Consider the following 14,289-nt stretch of genomic DNA (forward strand, 5'->3'; position numbering starts at 1 on the left):
GCTTACCTTGGGCTTGGAGAATTGGAGAGATGTCAAATCCTTGGCTTAGTCGTACAATAACCACTCCATATTCAAAATCAAACGAGTCACTGTTTAGAAAAGCAAAGGATTTTTTGTAGCATTGACTTTCTTTTTGTAATTTAAATTGTCATTACAAAAGTAACCATAATGAAAAAGGACTTGAATTTACTAAGATTAACCCGTGCCTATATAGCTGTGATTGAAATAAAAACAACTTCAAACTTTTCCTCTTGAAATGGAAAAAAATCCTTGCAGTCTCAAAAAATGGCATACTGATTTATCCATGGATCAAGCAGCTTTCATTACTCATGTAAGCTGGTGCATCCATATAGTAAAGGAACAATCCAATGTAATGCTGGAGTATTCTATTATTTAATTCGATTTAAGGCCCTTCCTGATTCCCTAAAATAAGGCTGTTACCTACCCCTGTAATCTGGTGAAAGACTCTAGCTAATGAGGATCTCTTAGGCTAATACATTGCTACTCAAAGGGAATCATTGGGTCCTACCATTATAGGAACACTCCCAGCACTATAATTATTACAGCACTCTGTAGTGGTTATGGTGCAAGGAGTAATTGTGCGCCCTCCTCCATTGTAAAGAGTAAAACCATTTCAGAATGGTTCACGTTTTTACCTGGGGTCTACTGGGCACTGGGCCCCACTACCTCTACAGCTCAGTGAAAGCCAGAAAATTCTGTTCAGGAGCTTCCGTTCACTCTTCTAAGCTAAGTCTTGCTATACAAGGCTAGTCCAATCAAGTAGCACAGTACCAGCAATATATTAACATGCTGATATTGAACTCTAGGCATGTGCATGGGAAAAATGTTCTGTTTGGTTCGGCATTCGGCACTTCAGCAATTCGGCACTTCGACACTTCGGAACTTCGGTTACTTCAGAACTTCTGTAACTTTGGAACTTTGCCACCTGGCCACTTCGGAACTTCGCCACTTCGGAACTTCGCCACTTCGGAAATTCTGTATTTTCGGAACTTCGGGACCGCGGCAATTCGGCACTTCTGCTATTCGAAAGTACCCGAATGTCCGAATTTCCCGAAATTCGTCCGAATTTATATTCAGACCGAAACTCCTTATACCCAGTAAAACGGTAAAGATTAAATATTGACCTCATTTACAAAACAACTTAAAGTGGGACATAATTAGAAAAAAAACAAATGATGAGCAACTTGATTACGTTATCCTAATTATTTTAGCAGGTAACATGCATGTTTTGTAGCACATTTTACAGCATATAAGTTATTTAGGAACGTGGCAAGCAAAACACAGCTCTGTCACTTTGACTTATGTTTCCAGCAATTTCACCTTGCAATCTCTACAGGACTCTATGCCGATTGTTCAAAATTCAACTCTTTACTACACATGCCGGTCACATAGCACATTATTTACTAAAACAATATGCAATGTGATATAGAGGTGGCTGGATTTATCAAACATTGAGAAACAATGCCATGGTATTTATTGAGTCAATACGAATCACCGAGAAACACGCAAGCTACAGAAAAGTATTTTCTTTTCCCAGCTCTTAAAAAATGTAGTCTTTAAAAATAGCACATCTTTAAACTCAGGTGCTCACTGTGGCATGTCATAAAATAGGTTCCGGATAAAAATAAACAACATAGTGAAGTATGAAATAAACAGTACTATACACTATATCTTGATACACAATAATATTTTTTACTAGTAATGTCATTAACACTATAGCAGGGCGTATTTTCCGCGCAGAACAGCAAACGTCTAATAGCCATATCAAGAAATGATTGAAAACCATTGCCAGTAGGCCTGCATTATGCATTGTAAATGTAATTACGGAGTATGTCTGGACTGTAATTTTTACGTTGGCTTATTTATATATTGGCATGGCTCTAATCCACTATTAACAGGTGTTAGAATCGCCTCGGCTCAGTAAGCAAGTGGAACACTTGCCTTCTACGCAACATCCACAATGTAAATATTGATTTCTTTAGAATATATCTCTACTACAGTCGTTTGTTTGTGTGAACTATTGCATACAACATTAATCTAGGTCCGATACGATAAAAAAAGATTATAATCGTGCATTTAACTCTTTTTGGTTTTAGAAAGGATGAGCAAAGTTTGCACAGTAAATCCTTGATCTCCCTTCCTTTTAAAGGGAACTAAATGGCCTTTGTGATTGCTGTGAATGTTTATTACAAATGACAGTAATTCAGCAGAACTTACTGCAATATTCCCACATAACACGCCAGATCTGTGGTGCTGGCCTGTCTCCAATCTTTCTTAAATCCCATCACCAGGGTGTTTGGCTTCATTCTGCCTAAACCGGAAGCCTAAACAGATTTGTAAGGAAAATAGTTAATGTGCTCTGACATCTGCAAACGAGAGGAAGGTAACAACATTGAAATAAAATGACATCATATTCACTAAACAGGTATTGTCAGGAGATAATCCGGGATTTGCTCATTTAAGGCTTAAACAGCCTTAGTCTAAAAAAATTGCGGAATTATTATAGTTCTATTCTGCTCTTTTGGTGTAAATTGTGCAATTAAATGTTTCATTCATGGTTATGTGAATAACACTGAATAATAATATAATAACACTGTACGTATTATAATGTATCCATAATTATAGGCAATATTTAATATTTATTGAGGAAAAACTGAATCAGTTTGGGGGAATCATCAGATGCTATATATATATATTTTTTTTTGTTCTTTTTTACATTTTTTTTAATTTATTTTTTTATGCCAAATGTAAGAATTCACCCAAGAATTGCAACAGTTTTGTGTCAATAACTATGGTTCTAAAGACTTGAATACCAATGATTGCCTTTAAGGTGAAAATGGAGTTCCTTTTTCATTTCTAAATGGTTTCATTCGAGCAGATACGAATTTCCTCCAATTAAGCTGATTTGCATTTCTGTTGCCAAGCTGTCATTTCAATAGATCAGTGACTACGGTGCACATGCTGCTTTTTGGAATTTTATTGTAACCAAAATGACAAACTTCTTTCTGCTTTACTTAATCAGGGTGCAGCTGTGATGGGTATTAGAATAATATGTTCCTTGACTCTTACTGATTCATCAATTCAGTGCTTAAAAAAGGGAACATCATTCTGTGTTTTACAGCCCGTGAGTAAACTATTGCATGATGCTGTAATTTCTGTTGAAAATGTTTGTTCTAGATCTGAGTTGAGATAATCAAAACAGTGGGAACTTAATATAACTTGCACTGATGCTGGTTACAAAAGTGATTGCACAAAAGATTGAGCATAGCATCACATTCTGGCACCTTCAGAACTTGCAAGAGTATGTTAGATGGGTACCAGACAAAAAGCAGTTAGTTCACTACTTCTTACCACTAGACCAGCTGTAGAAGATAAGATAGCAGGGGGTGTAGAGCTGGCACGTGTTTTGGGATGAAAGGAATATTCCAAGCATCGTAACCACTATAGCACTCTGTAGTGGCTATGGTGCCAGTTGTGCCAGTTGTGTCCTGTTGGCCTCCCAGAGAAAGTATTGAAACTGTTTGACAACTTACCTGGGTCCCACCATGTGCCCTTCTTCTATTGCTGCTCTAAGCCCAGGTAATTTATCAAACGGTGTGACTCCTTACTCTGGGAGGGCATCAGGATACTCTTGGCACCATAACTGTTCCTTTAAACACTGTTCCTTTTAATCCTGATATCCGATTCCTTATGGTTACTCCAAAGGAGACCATGGTGTCCACTCCTAAGTGAACTCTGCAAGAATGTCTTTGTGATATATGAACACAAAGTGGATACACTGACATCTTACTATAGCAGCAAGCCTCGGTCTCTTACACACAAGCAAATAACAGCACACCATCAGAAGGTCTATAGTCAACAAGGCTGCATTTCGAGAGACACTTATTCAGTAAACAATAAATTGTGGAAGACCGAGAAGGCAAACGTGAGGCCAAAATAACAACTGAAAACAAATTGTAGTTTTTTTCTTTGCTATGTTGGCCTAAAATGTTAAATCCCAGTGTACATTCTTCACAATTCCTGCTTTAGTGAATAAAACACATTGTCCATTCGTTCAGAGTTTAATATACCTGTCACCCTAATTCTCAGCACCCTCTTGGAGACACCACTTTTATCCACATTCTGTCTTTACGTTTTTGCATAGTCCTCTTTCGTGAAATTGAGACTAAAATGGCAAAGGTATGTAACTATAGCTGAGAATCTTTGCAAATCAGCATTGTTTCTATACATTTTGTAAGTTGGTTTTTAAACCGCTACCATTTAGTATTTAGTGGATAAACCCAGAAAGATGTTCAATGCAGCAGTTCTCTCTTTGGCTGACACCATGTTCTGTCTGTATGTTGTTATTATTATTATCGCCATTTATATAGCGCCAACAGATTCCGTAGCACTTTACAATATTATGAGAGGGGGGATTTAACTATAAATAGGACAATTACAAGAAAACGTACAGGAACGACAGGTTGAAGAGGACCCTGCTCAGACGAACTTACAGTCTATGTACATGTTTTTTATTAAGAATTGCCTAAGCAGATATTGTTAATACTCCATGTATTATTGGCTACATACAGTTGATAATTCTAACTCTAACCTCTCAAACACCATCATCTGAAACTTTTTCATTTAATATTCAGGTTGATACATAAATACACTTTTTCCCCCCTGCTTTCTATTCCCAATAAATTCACTTTTCTCTAGCCTAGTTTTACAGCTTACATCAATACTTCAGGCGAGTTATGAAAGTTTCTGATAAGGCTTTAGTCCGCATTAAATATTAGATGAACTAGAACAATTTTGCACGTAATTACTTATTTCTGTGAATTTAGTATTAGTTCTGAGCAAACAAAGCAAATCCCTCCTGTGTCAGGTAATGTAGCAATTTTCCTTAAATTCAGCAAAGAAGTTATTAATGTTACTATGACAAAATGATCTATTTTCCTATTTCTATAAGAGAACACAAAAAAAGAGTTCATGGTGCATAAGAAGGTGAGATTTATTTTTTTATTTTTTTTTCTAAAGCCTACCTGAAGAAGTGGTTTTACGCCTTCTCGGATATTCTCAGCAGCGACTGCTGCATAAAACGCTTTCCTCTTGTTCTTTGTTAACCATAATTGTTTTTTGATCATACCACTGTTCATTTCTTTTACAGCCTGTGCACGCGGTCCCTGCATAACACAATAAAGGCTCCGTGAAATGAAGCATTAGAAAATGAAAACGGACCATTACAATTCAACTCTGTCTTTGAAGAATGTTTTGAAGCTGTAATCAGCGGTGGACACTTTTTTTCTTTTATTACGGACAATGAAGATCACAGAAGTATGATATTATACATTGCTGGCCTGTAGTGCATAGGTTGTGAGCGCCACTGCCATAGAAGTCAGGACTTTTAAACATTTCAAGGTGCAAGAGAAGTAAGGATGGTAAGGATGGTATTGAAATGGTTAATTTAATTTTACATGAGGGGGGGTACTCGCTAAGTAAACTAGTTAACTGCTAGAGATGCTCTTACCAGCTGACGGCTGGTAACTTAGAAGCGGTTTTTGAAGAGAAGTAGATATTATGTCTTAAGAACTGCAAAGGTCTTATCTTAACAAAAAAAATCTATTTTAAGAGGGATTAGACAGTAAAACGTGTTTTTCATTCCATTTAATGATTTATATCATAATCCTTCAAAGCAATATAATCTATTTCATGTTTGTTAAGACATTTCTGTGTGATATTTTATAACTCGAGTATTGCATTCTTGCTGCCTGTTTACTCTAATGGGAAATTATAACAGAGAGTGAACTTTGTTAATTTCTGCATCCATAATCCATAAACCATAATTTTGCTGCCACAGGCAAACTTTAGCAATCAAGTTTAGATGTCACCTTATCTTGCTCAAATGTATGGAGAGTGTGTCCCATTTTCTCTTTTTACAAAAAGTGCACTTTTCAATAGAAAGTAACAATTTTATAAATTAACATTGTTACCAGGGCAGGTCCAAGACATTGTGCTGCCTGGATCCAATTATTACCTTCTGCTGGCTGTGTCTGGTGGGAGTTGGGGGCCTGGTCTCCCTATACGGCCCCAACCTCGCGGTTTCCTCCTCCTTCCTCGCGGCTGTGTGAGTGAGCTGGGAGGAAGTGATACGCTGTCACTTCCTCCCAGCTCTTTGTGCACGATAGAAGGGACTTGGTCATGCTGTTAAAGCGCCACAGCGCACGACTGGGCCCCTCATTGCATATGTCCATCGGGTGACCTTAAGGACATGGGCCACCCAGTGGACCCTCTTACAGGTTCCAAGGGTTGGGAAATCCTGTTTTAGATTGACAGGAGCAGCAAAATGTGACTCCAGCACGGGCCCTGCTTGTTACACTCCTGGCTTCCAAGCAGACAACAGGTCCTGTTACTTCCTGTTTTGGTTATCTCAGTGGAACTAAACGCTCAGAGCACCTGTCTTGTGAAAACGTCTCATTGAGCTGCATTGGGAAGTATGTGATTGGACAGCCACAGAAAGTCTGGGTTAGAAGGGGAGGTCTTGCAAAGGCAAAAGACAAGAGAACTGCAGCTTTTTCAAGTGCTTTATATAGATCACCAATGAAAAATACACAATTAAATGCATACATCTTTTCATTTTGGGTAATAGATGTTTTATAACACTGTTTTTTTGTTTTTTTTTAATATATTTTTTATTTGAGCAGTGACATATCCCTCCCATGGTATGTAGTCTTCGTATTAGCAAATGGTGTGTTGGGATCTCTCCAGGAACCCATCCCACCTATGCAGCTTGGGCTAATCAGGAAGCATTAGCCTGAGCTGCAACTGACAGCTGCAACAGGCTGAGAGTCTCAGTTGACCACATTCAACTTATCCAAGGTCCATTGCAGTTATAAATTGGTATGGCTAAAAGGAAGTGTATTATATCTTCCTTAGCCATGCCTCCAGTGGAGGACAGGGCTGTAGGAAGCCAGGGATCATAATTTAGTGCTAAATTGCTTGAAAATTGTTTAACACTGTATTGAGGGCCAGGGTCTTTAGGCGCATAATTGAGATGAAATGGTTCTAATGCCTACTGTGTCCCTTTAAGGCATTTATTGCTAAGGAAGTAGAAGTCTAGCTGGAAGGCAAGAAGTTTCCAGGTGCTCACCCCTTTACAAACAAGGCATGCATCTCAGTCCAATAGAGTTATGGATGCTTCCTTGCCCCATTACCATTATAAATATTGCATTCATACAGAAAGTATAACATAATTTGACCTTACCACAAACACTTCACAGCAGAGACATATCCCAATGTTCTTTGTAAATGAATGTGTGATATCGAGGAGAGACGGCCTCGTCATTGGCGTTCCAGTAAGAACCAGACACTGAGGTCTTTAAAAAATTAAAAATAGTAGTCAATGTGATTAGTAATAATGGCACAAGATTCATAAATATGGTGGCGACTTTGTTTATCTTATATCTTTTAAAATACCTGAAGTTCTTCACATGTTCATCGATACCATTTAGCTCCAGAGCACTGTTTAAGGCTTTTGTATAGAAAAGAGCTTGGGTCGATGATCCCCAATTAACATCTATAAATAAAATACAAAAAAAAACATTATACTGATTGTTTTTTTTTTCTCTCTTTTTTTTTTTTTTCTGAAAGTTGCAAATTGAACTAAATCAGGAATTACTCATACAATTCTAAGGTAATGGAGCTGGACAGCTACCCACTCACTGTCTCCCTGACGTACAACAATAATAATAATATTTTTTTGCTGGAATTTAAAACATAAAAGTTCCCAAATGACTTCTATACAGCTCTAGCTGTTTTGTACATAAATGTCTGATTCAATGCAGTTGCCATAGCAGAAATTCAGTTCAAGGACTTCGGATTCTGCATCATGCATCTGATATAAACTGGCCATTCTGGATGTTATGCTGCCTCTAACTAAATTCTATGGCCATGGAACGGTGGAGCTTAATAAGACCGAATAAAGCAACACACAAAAATATGTCTACAAGTATCCATAAAACTCTAGAATACTCGGTTACACAACAGAGCTCTGCACCTCAAAGTGATCAAACACTAGCGTAGTATTCTGCTCAATAATTGCCTTCATAAAATGTTAAAACTATAGAACATTTACAATAGCTCAATTGCCCTTATCATATTTTTTTCCATCAAGTTTTCCGAGTGTATTGTATCCATACCTGGTTTCTTGTATGTCACATAAATGTAAAGGAATAGCTCAATAGCATAAGTGATGACAGCAGCCCACCAGTTGATTACGAACATTACACCACAGCAGAGCATGGCCCCAAAGAGAGACACCCACATATTGTAGTATTTAAATGCAGGTCTCCATCCTGTTAGATATTAAAGATTTGAAACAATTTATTGGATATTTTCTAATACATGTTCAATGTAAAGTACAATGTAAAGCACATATTTACAATTGTGTAGTACTATATATAAAAAATCCTAGTCTGATAACAAGTGCATCAAGTTTTTTTAACACATAAATTTAAAATCTCTGGGTATGAGACTGCTAATATTATATATATAGACAAAATCCAAAGATGCTTGCACTCCTGGTAAAGATACTAATATTGCCCGGTGCTGATCCAGCACAATGATGTAGATATTCCAATAAATGGATAGCACTCCAGGGTCTTTCAGATGAAAATAAAATTTTACTTTTAATTCATGTTAAAAATAAAAAAGTACATCAACGTTTCGGCTCTCCTCTAGAGCCTTCTTCAGGATGATAGACATGCATATATATATATTACTACACAAACTTGCTATATATGCTATACTATATCTTCATTATTTTTATCCTTTATGAATCTGCCCTGTTTGGAATCCCATCTGAGAAAGCAAATTTAAGTATGCTATTTTATTGTTTTGCACCACTGGTATATTTTAAATAGTGGTTTTAAATGCACCAATATCATTCTTAATGCACTCCAGTTATTCTCTTTTTTTTAATTCTGTGTTTACGTGTGCTAAGAAACCTTCTGGGGTAAAAGCACTTGAGTGTTAAGCAGCAATGATTATTATTATTAACCCTGTTTTTAAGTTTTATATTTTCTATAATATTTATTTTCTTGAGGAGACTGTTTCATCCATTTTTTTCTCCATTTGAATGTCTATTTAGTGCTTTTACGATTATCTTGTTTGTATGGAAAAGGGGGCATGCCAGAAAAGGCTACTCTGACAAAAAACGATGTTTTATTACAACACTGTTTTGGTTGGAGTAACTCTTTTTAAGGTAGGAAAAGTATTTGACAACACTTTGGCCACCGCTACAGGTGTACCTAACAAATATATTTAGCAGCATTGCAATTCCATGTTTTTGTAAGCTTGACCCAAAATCTAATTTCATCGGAATAAACCTGATATGTCAAAGGTGCCTTGGATGCGCAGGGAATCCCTGTGAGAGAGCTGGTCGTAAGTGTGAGCCGTTGTAAAACAGGTAGGTTGCAAAACGAGGTGTGTGTGTGTGTGTGCGTGCGCCCAGCCAGCCTCTGGAAGTCGTAATAAGACCCATTAAGCATGTCTGTGTTTCTCTATTACCCAAGACTTATTGCCAATATTCCTATTAAACAACCTGATAGTATTGCTGCTTTAATTAATAGCATGCCATGTTTCTTAAATGTATAATCAATAGAGCAATATATGTTTTTAAAAGCATATATTTTATCACATGTATTGGCATATTCCAGAGGCATTCATTGTATAACAATATGCAATGCACATCTTGTAAAGTGTGAAGTATTTCTTTTATCTACTGTATTTGCTCACCCACTGGAAACTCAGCCTGTAAGGATATTTTACTATAAACCAGAATGGGAAAGATCAATAATTGCATTTATTACAGCTTCTATGCATTTATTCTTAAAACAAATACAATTTTCAATCTTATTGTACATTGAAAATTACAATCAGAAGATGAAATGCAAGACACTATTTAGTTTGCCTAATTCTTTTTTAAATGCAGAGGCTTAATTTATCATTTAGTCTCCAGCTTGTGAAAATGTGTATCCGTATATCAAGAGTTATTAAAGTCTTACACTTTATAAGTTTCTAACATAAGTTAATATCTGTGAGTTCCTGACATTACCATCTTCTGTTTATATCCTCATATTCTAACTGCCTTCTACCTGTATACATGTAGAGTCTGTGGTCTCACCCCAAAGTATCAATAGGTTGAGGTTTGGCAAGTAAATTGACACACTGCAAACCCCCCATTCTGTTATCTCTTAATGGACAGGTTCCAGTGCCCAGTCTTGTCTATCCTTGAATTCTACCCTGTCCTTCCCATTGACTTAAAGTGGCACTGTCAGGCCTCCATCCAAAATGAGTATTTCAAAAAGATAAAATCTTTACAAAATACACTGATTGTGTTGGATTTCACAGACGTTTCAACCCAGTCAAAAGATACACTGAGACAAAGCGCTACCTTTTGTCAAGCCATGACAATCTCCCAGCCGTCAATCCTCGATAGACCTCAGTGTTGTACTCTTGTGCAGGCGCAAGAGTACAATGCTGACGTCAGCTCCTGGCACCTGAAGCACCAGGAGCTGATGAGGACGTGCAGGAAGAAGATGGCGATGGCGGCAGCAGCAATAGACAGGTTCAGTTAAGTATAACTCGCCTTCCCCTACACCCCTCATTCACCGCACTACCAGCAAAACAGTCACTATCGGGGATCTTTGCAAACTTGGACCGTAACAGAGCTGCTTTAAAATAAAGTAACAATCATTAGTAGGATTCTAGAGGACCAATATTTCATGGTATGTTTATGTATTAAAAGGACACTTTCGCCACCAACTCAAATTTACCTTAATGATGCAGGTTTGGTGTATCAATCATGCCTATGCAGTCTCACTGCTCAATTCTCTGCCATTTAGAAATTAAATCGCTTTGTTTATGCAGCCCTAGTAACCCCTCCCTGCATGTGACTTATACAGTCTTCCTAAACACTTCCTGTAAAGAGTCATCTAATGTTTATACTTGCTTTATTGCAAATTCTGTTTAATGTTGAATATCGTATCTCCTGTACTGTTAATAGCTTGCTAGATCTTGCAGGAGCCTCCTGCATGTGATTAAAATTCAATGTACAGATCAGGAGATAAAACACCTAAAGTAAGTTAACCTCTGATTGAAAATGAAATCATTTTTTTTTCATGCAGGCTGTGTGAGTCAAAGCCAGGGTATGTGTTGCTAGGGCTACATGGACAGAAACAAAACTTTTAAATGGCAGAGAATTAAGTGATACTTCAGAGGCATGATCTATACACCAAAACCGCTCCAATAAGCTAAAGCTGTTTTGGTGACTATAGTGTCCCTTTAAGATTAATTTAAAGCAAGAATTTGGTAAAGCTTCACCTGCAAAAGTAAAACATTAAAAGGATGGTGTGCTTAGCAAAGTTACCGTCTTAACGTTAACTACCCTCTCTAGCATAAATTGACATAGCTAACGTGTTATTCTTTCTATTAAACAATTGTGCATGACTCTACAAGAACCCCAACTGTATTGCATGATGATGAGCATGAGGCATGCTGTTGGGGCACCTCAAGCCTGTATCTAATGTTCCTATGCACTGCAAAAACAAACAAACAAAAAAAGATGGTGTGCACTGTGACAAACCTCATCTAATTGAAGTTGTTATAGTGCCTGGAGTTCTGTGGCACCATCAATCTGTTTAGTGTGTAGCCTGAGACCCAAATTCCATGTTCTAGCATTAAAATAAACAGTTTTACTAAGGAAAAAATACTTAAATGAGATGAAATGGTTACGGTTTTAGCTGGTCGGTTCTCTATATCTACATACAACATGTTGCCCTTAGTCCATCTAATAATGGTCAGCTGCGACTCTCCTGGACTTGGGACTGCCTTGATCAACTTGCTATATCCTTATTGTTTCGTCTGCTGGGTTGTGGCTAAATTGCAGAGAACTTTAGCTGCCTAACATAACATAGTAAAGACAGACATGTATGCAACCTTAAATGTTTTTATACAAACTAACAAGTGTTTTTACAGACAGTGGATGGAGTCAAAAGCAGTTATGCTGAGCAAAATTTAGTAATGAAAAATAATGAACTCTTACTTTATACCATGCCTTGGAGAGTCACAGAACAAGGTTACTTGGATGCTGTAAGCTTTTACGGATGTTCTACTAATTCTACTAATGTTTGTAGACTAAGAAATCTCTGTGTCTTAATTATATCAATATATGTACTTAAACTGTCTAATCAATTCCTTGTCACTACTCTGGTGCTATTGCATGACCTGTTACGGTAATGTATGGTGGCATGGGAGAGGTTATGATGTCCTATTAGGCAATTTAACAATGCTGGAAGAACGAAATGAAACCATTTAACAATCCAATTGCCTAAACAAACTGCACAAACTAAACAAACAATATGCCATAAAACGCAGATGGAAGCTGATACACATTAAAGTATTGTAGATTTATTTATAAAGTGCAAACAGGTTCTGAAATGTTTTCAATGGCAATATACTCCTGTTCAGAATTTATAAATTTATTTTCTTTTGCTCAATTCATTATTGTGTATACGTGAGACGTGCAGCAAAAGGATGAATGCTAATTGTGCAATCACTTACTTCTCGTTTTTTTTGGTTGTTTTTTTGTGTGTATAACTGGGCCTGTCAGTGCAAGGAGTAGGGATAGTTAATAACAGGTGATAGGCAGTGAAAAAGGAATTGGTGGAAGAGAGGGATAATTCATGGCAGGTGAGTTTAGCTGGAATTAAAGGAACAGTAGCGTTAGGAATAAAAACCTGTTTTTGTAATGCTATAGCGCCCCTTTCACTAGTTGTATACAAGACTTTCCCTGTGCAGATGTGTCAAGACACTCTTTACACCCCGTTATATTATCGATAAGGCAAAGCAAGACCAATATTATTGAAGACCTGGTGAGTGATGTGAGTGCCATGCCCACATCCAATGCTTCTCATAGGAAAGCATTGAGTCCAGTGCTTTCCGATGAGCTACCGCATCATGTGACCCAGTTTTACTCGTTCGGTGCAGCGGCAGCGTTTCTTGAGGCTGTCAGTATGACGTTCACTAGAGGTGTGTTTCACCCTTCAAGATAAAGATTGCCATTTTTACAGAACAGCAATGTTTTACCTGGAGGGGTAAAACGTATAGGACCACCGCACCCAAACCACTTCATCCCACTTTTGTGGTCCTTTAAATTAAAAACGTGTGATAGGTGAACAAATAATGAATAAGAGAAAAATGAATTGAGAACAGTGGGTTAAGGTGGCAACCTTGTGACAGGTTAGTGAAGGTGGCAGAAGAGGGAGCTATTGCAGTATTTAATTTTTTTAAACGTACTGCATAACATAGGTTTAAATTAAATGCATTAAATAACATAAACTCACTGTAGGAGTAACAAACACACGAACTATAATTTCTAATGGTATGTTTTATCAGACAAAAAAGTAAAAGATAATCTTTGTCATTCATTGCTACCTGGACATCCAGTTTATTTTAGAATTTATATAAATAGGAGACCATTAAATTGTAACAAATTGAATATATTGTAACTGTCATTTTATGAAAAGCTTGTGTTGAGTGCACTTAAAGATATTAATGAGACCCATGCTTCATAAGTGCCAATCGTTGGCTAAATTTGGCAGTGGACAGAGTTTTTACTGCTATTGTCTGTTAGAAGGCATGAGGCTGATGAGAATGGTCATCATCTCAAGTGATGCACAGTAGAAGCACATGAAATGTAATTTCACAAGTCCGGGATTATCTATGGATGATCAGGATCTTCCACAGAACCCATTTTGAGGTCTCGTCCATGAGTCAATGGAACCTGCAAGCTGAACAAGCACGGCGCTGGAAACATGGCATTGTCAAGGAGAGATAACGCAAGGTATGTATATCTCCCCAAGTACTCCTACCCTGGTCACCACCACACAAGCAGACAAGTCCCTTTGAAAACCCACACCTAGTGACGGTGACAGTTGACAGTTGCCCTGTTAGGGCAGTAATGTAAATGTTGGTATAACATATGAATACATTATAATGCTACATTGCTACATTAAAAGGTAAAATAACAAAAAATATATAGCATGTGCACTCCACAAATAATTTGAGGGTTCTTTTTTTCCCACAATTATTTGTGGAGTGCACATGCTATATATTTTTAGTTATTTTTCCTATTTGCCAAGTCGCTTGCTGGTATGTAGCTGCCCATATTTATTATCTATCTTGGTTACCACCCCCTTGTTTACATTAGAAGGTAACGCTCATGGCACT

The 14,289-nt window shown here is 37.4% G+C and overlaps 1 protein-coding gene across 4 annotated transcripts in view; it reads right to left on the reverse strand.

The window, feature by feature from the left end:
- The window catches only part of SLC12A1 (solute carrier family 12 member 1), a 118,803-nt gene that overhangs the window by 46,651 nt on the left and 57,863 nt on the right, over positions 1 to 14,289 (reverse strand). For all 4 annotated transcript variants that reach the window (XM_063449029.1, XM_063449027.1, XM_063449028.1 and 1 more), the window contains exons 15-20: positions 8,199 to 8,354; positions 7,477 to 7,576; positions 7,265 to 7,376; positions 5,046 to 5,186; positions 2,239 to 2,345; positions 7 to 89 (exon numbers count right to left, since the gene is read on the reverse strand). In XM_063449029.1, the coding sequence (XP_063305099.1) occupies positions 7 to 89; positions 2,239 to 2,345; positions 5,046 to 5,186; positions 7,265 to 7,376; positions 7,477 to 7,576; positions 8,199 to 8,354 (699 nt within the window). The remainder of the gene's footprint in view (positions 1 to 6; positions 90 to 2,238; positions 2,346 to 5,045; positions 5,187 to 7,264; positions 7,377 to 7,476; positions 7,577 to 8,198; positions 8,355 to 14,289) is intronic.

Source organism: Pelobates fuscus, chromosome 3 (assembly GCF_036172605.1).
Source record: "Pelobates fuscus isolate aPelFus1 chromosome 3, aPelFus1.pri, whole genome shotgun sequence".
Lineage (NCBI taxonomy): Eukaryota > Metazoa > Chordata > Amphibia > Anura > Pelobatidae > Pelobates > Pelobates fuscus.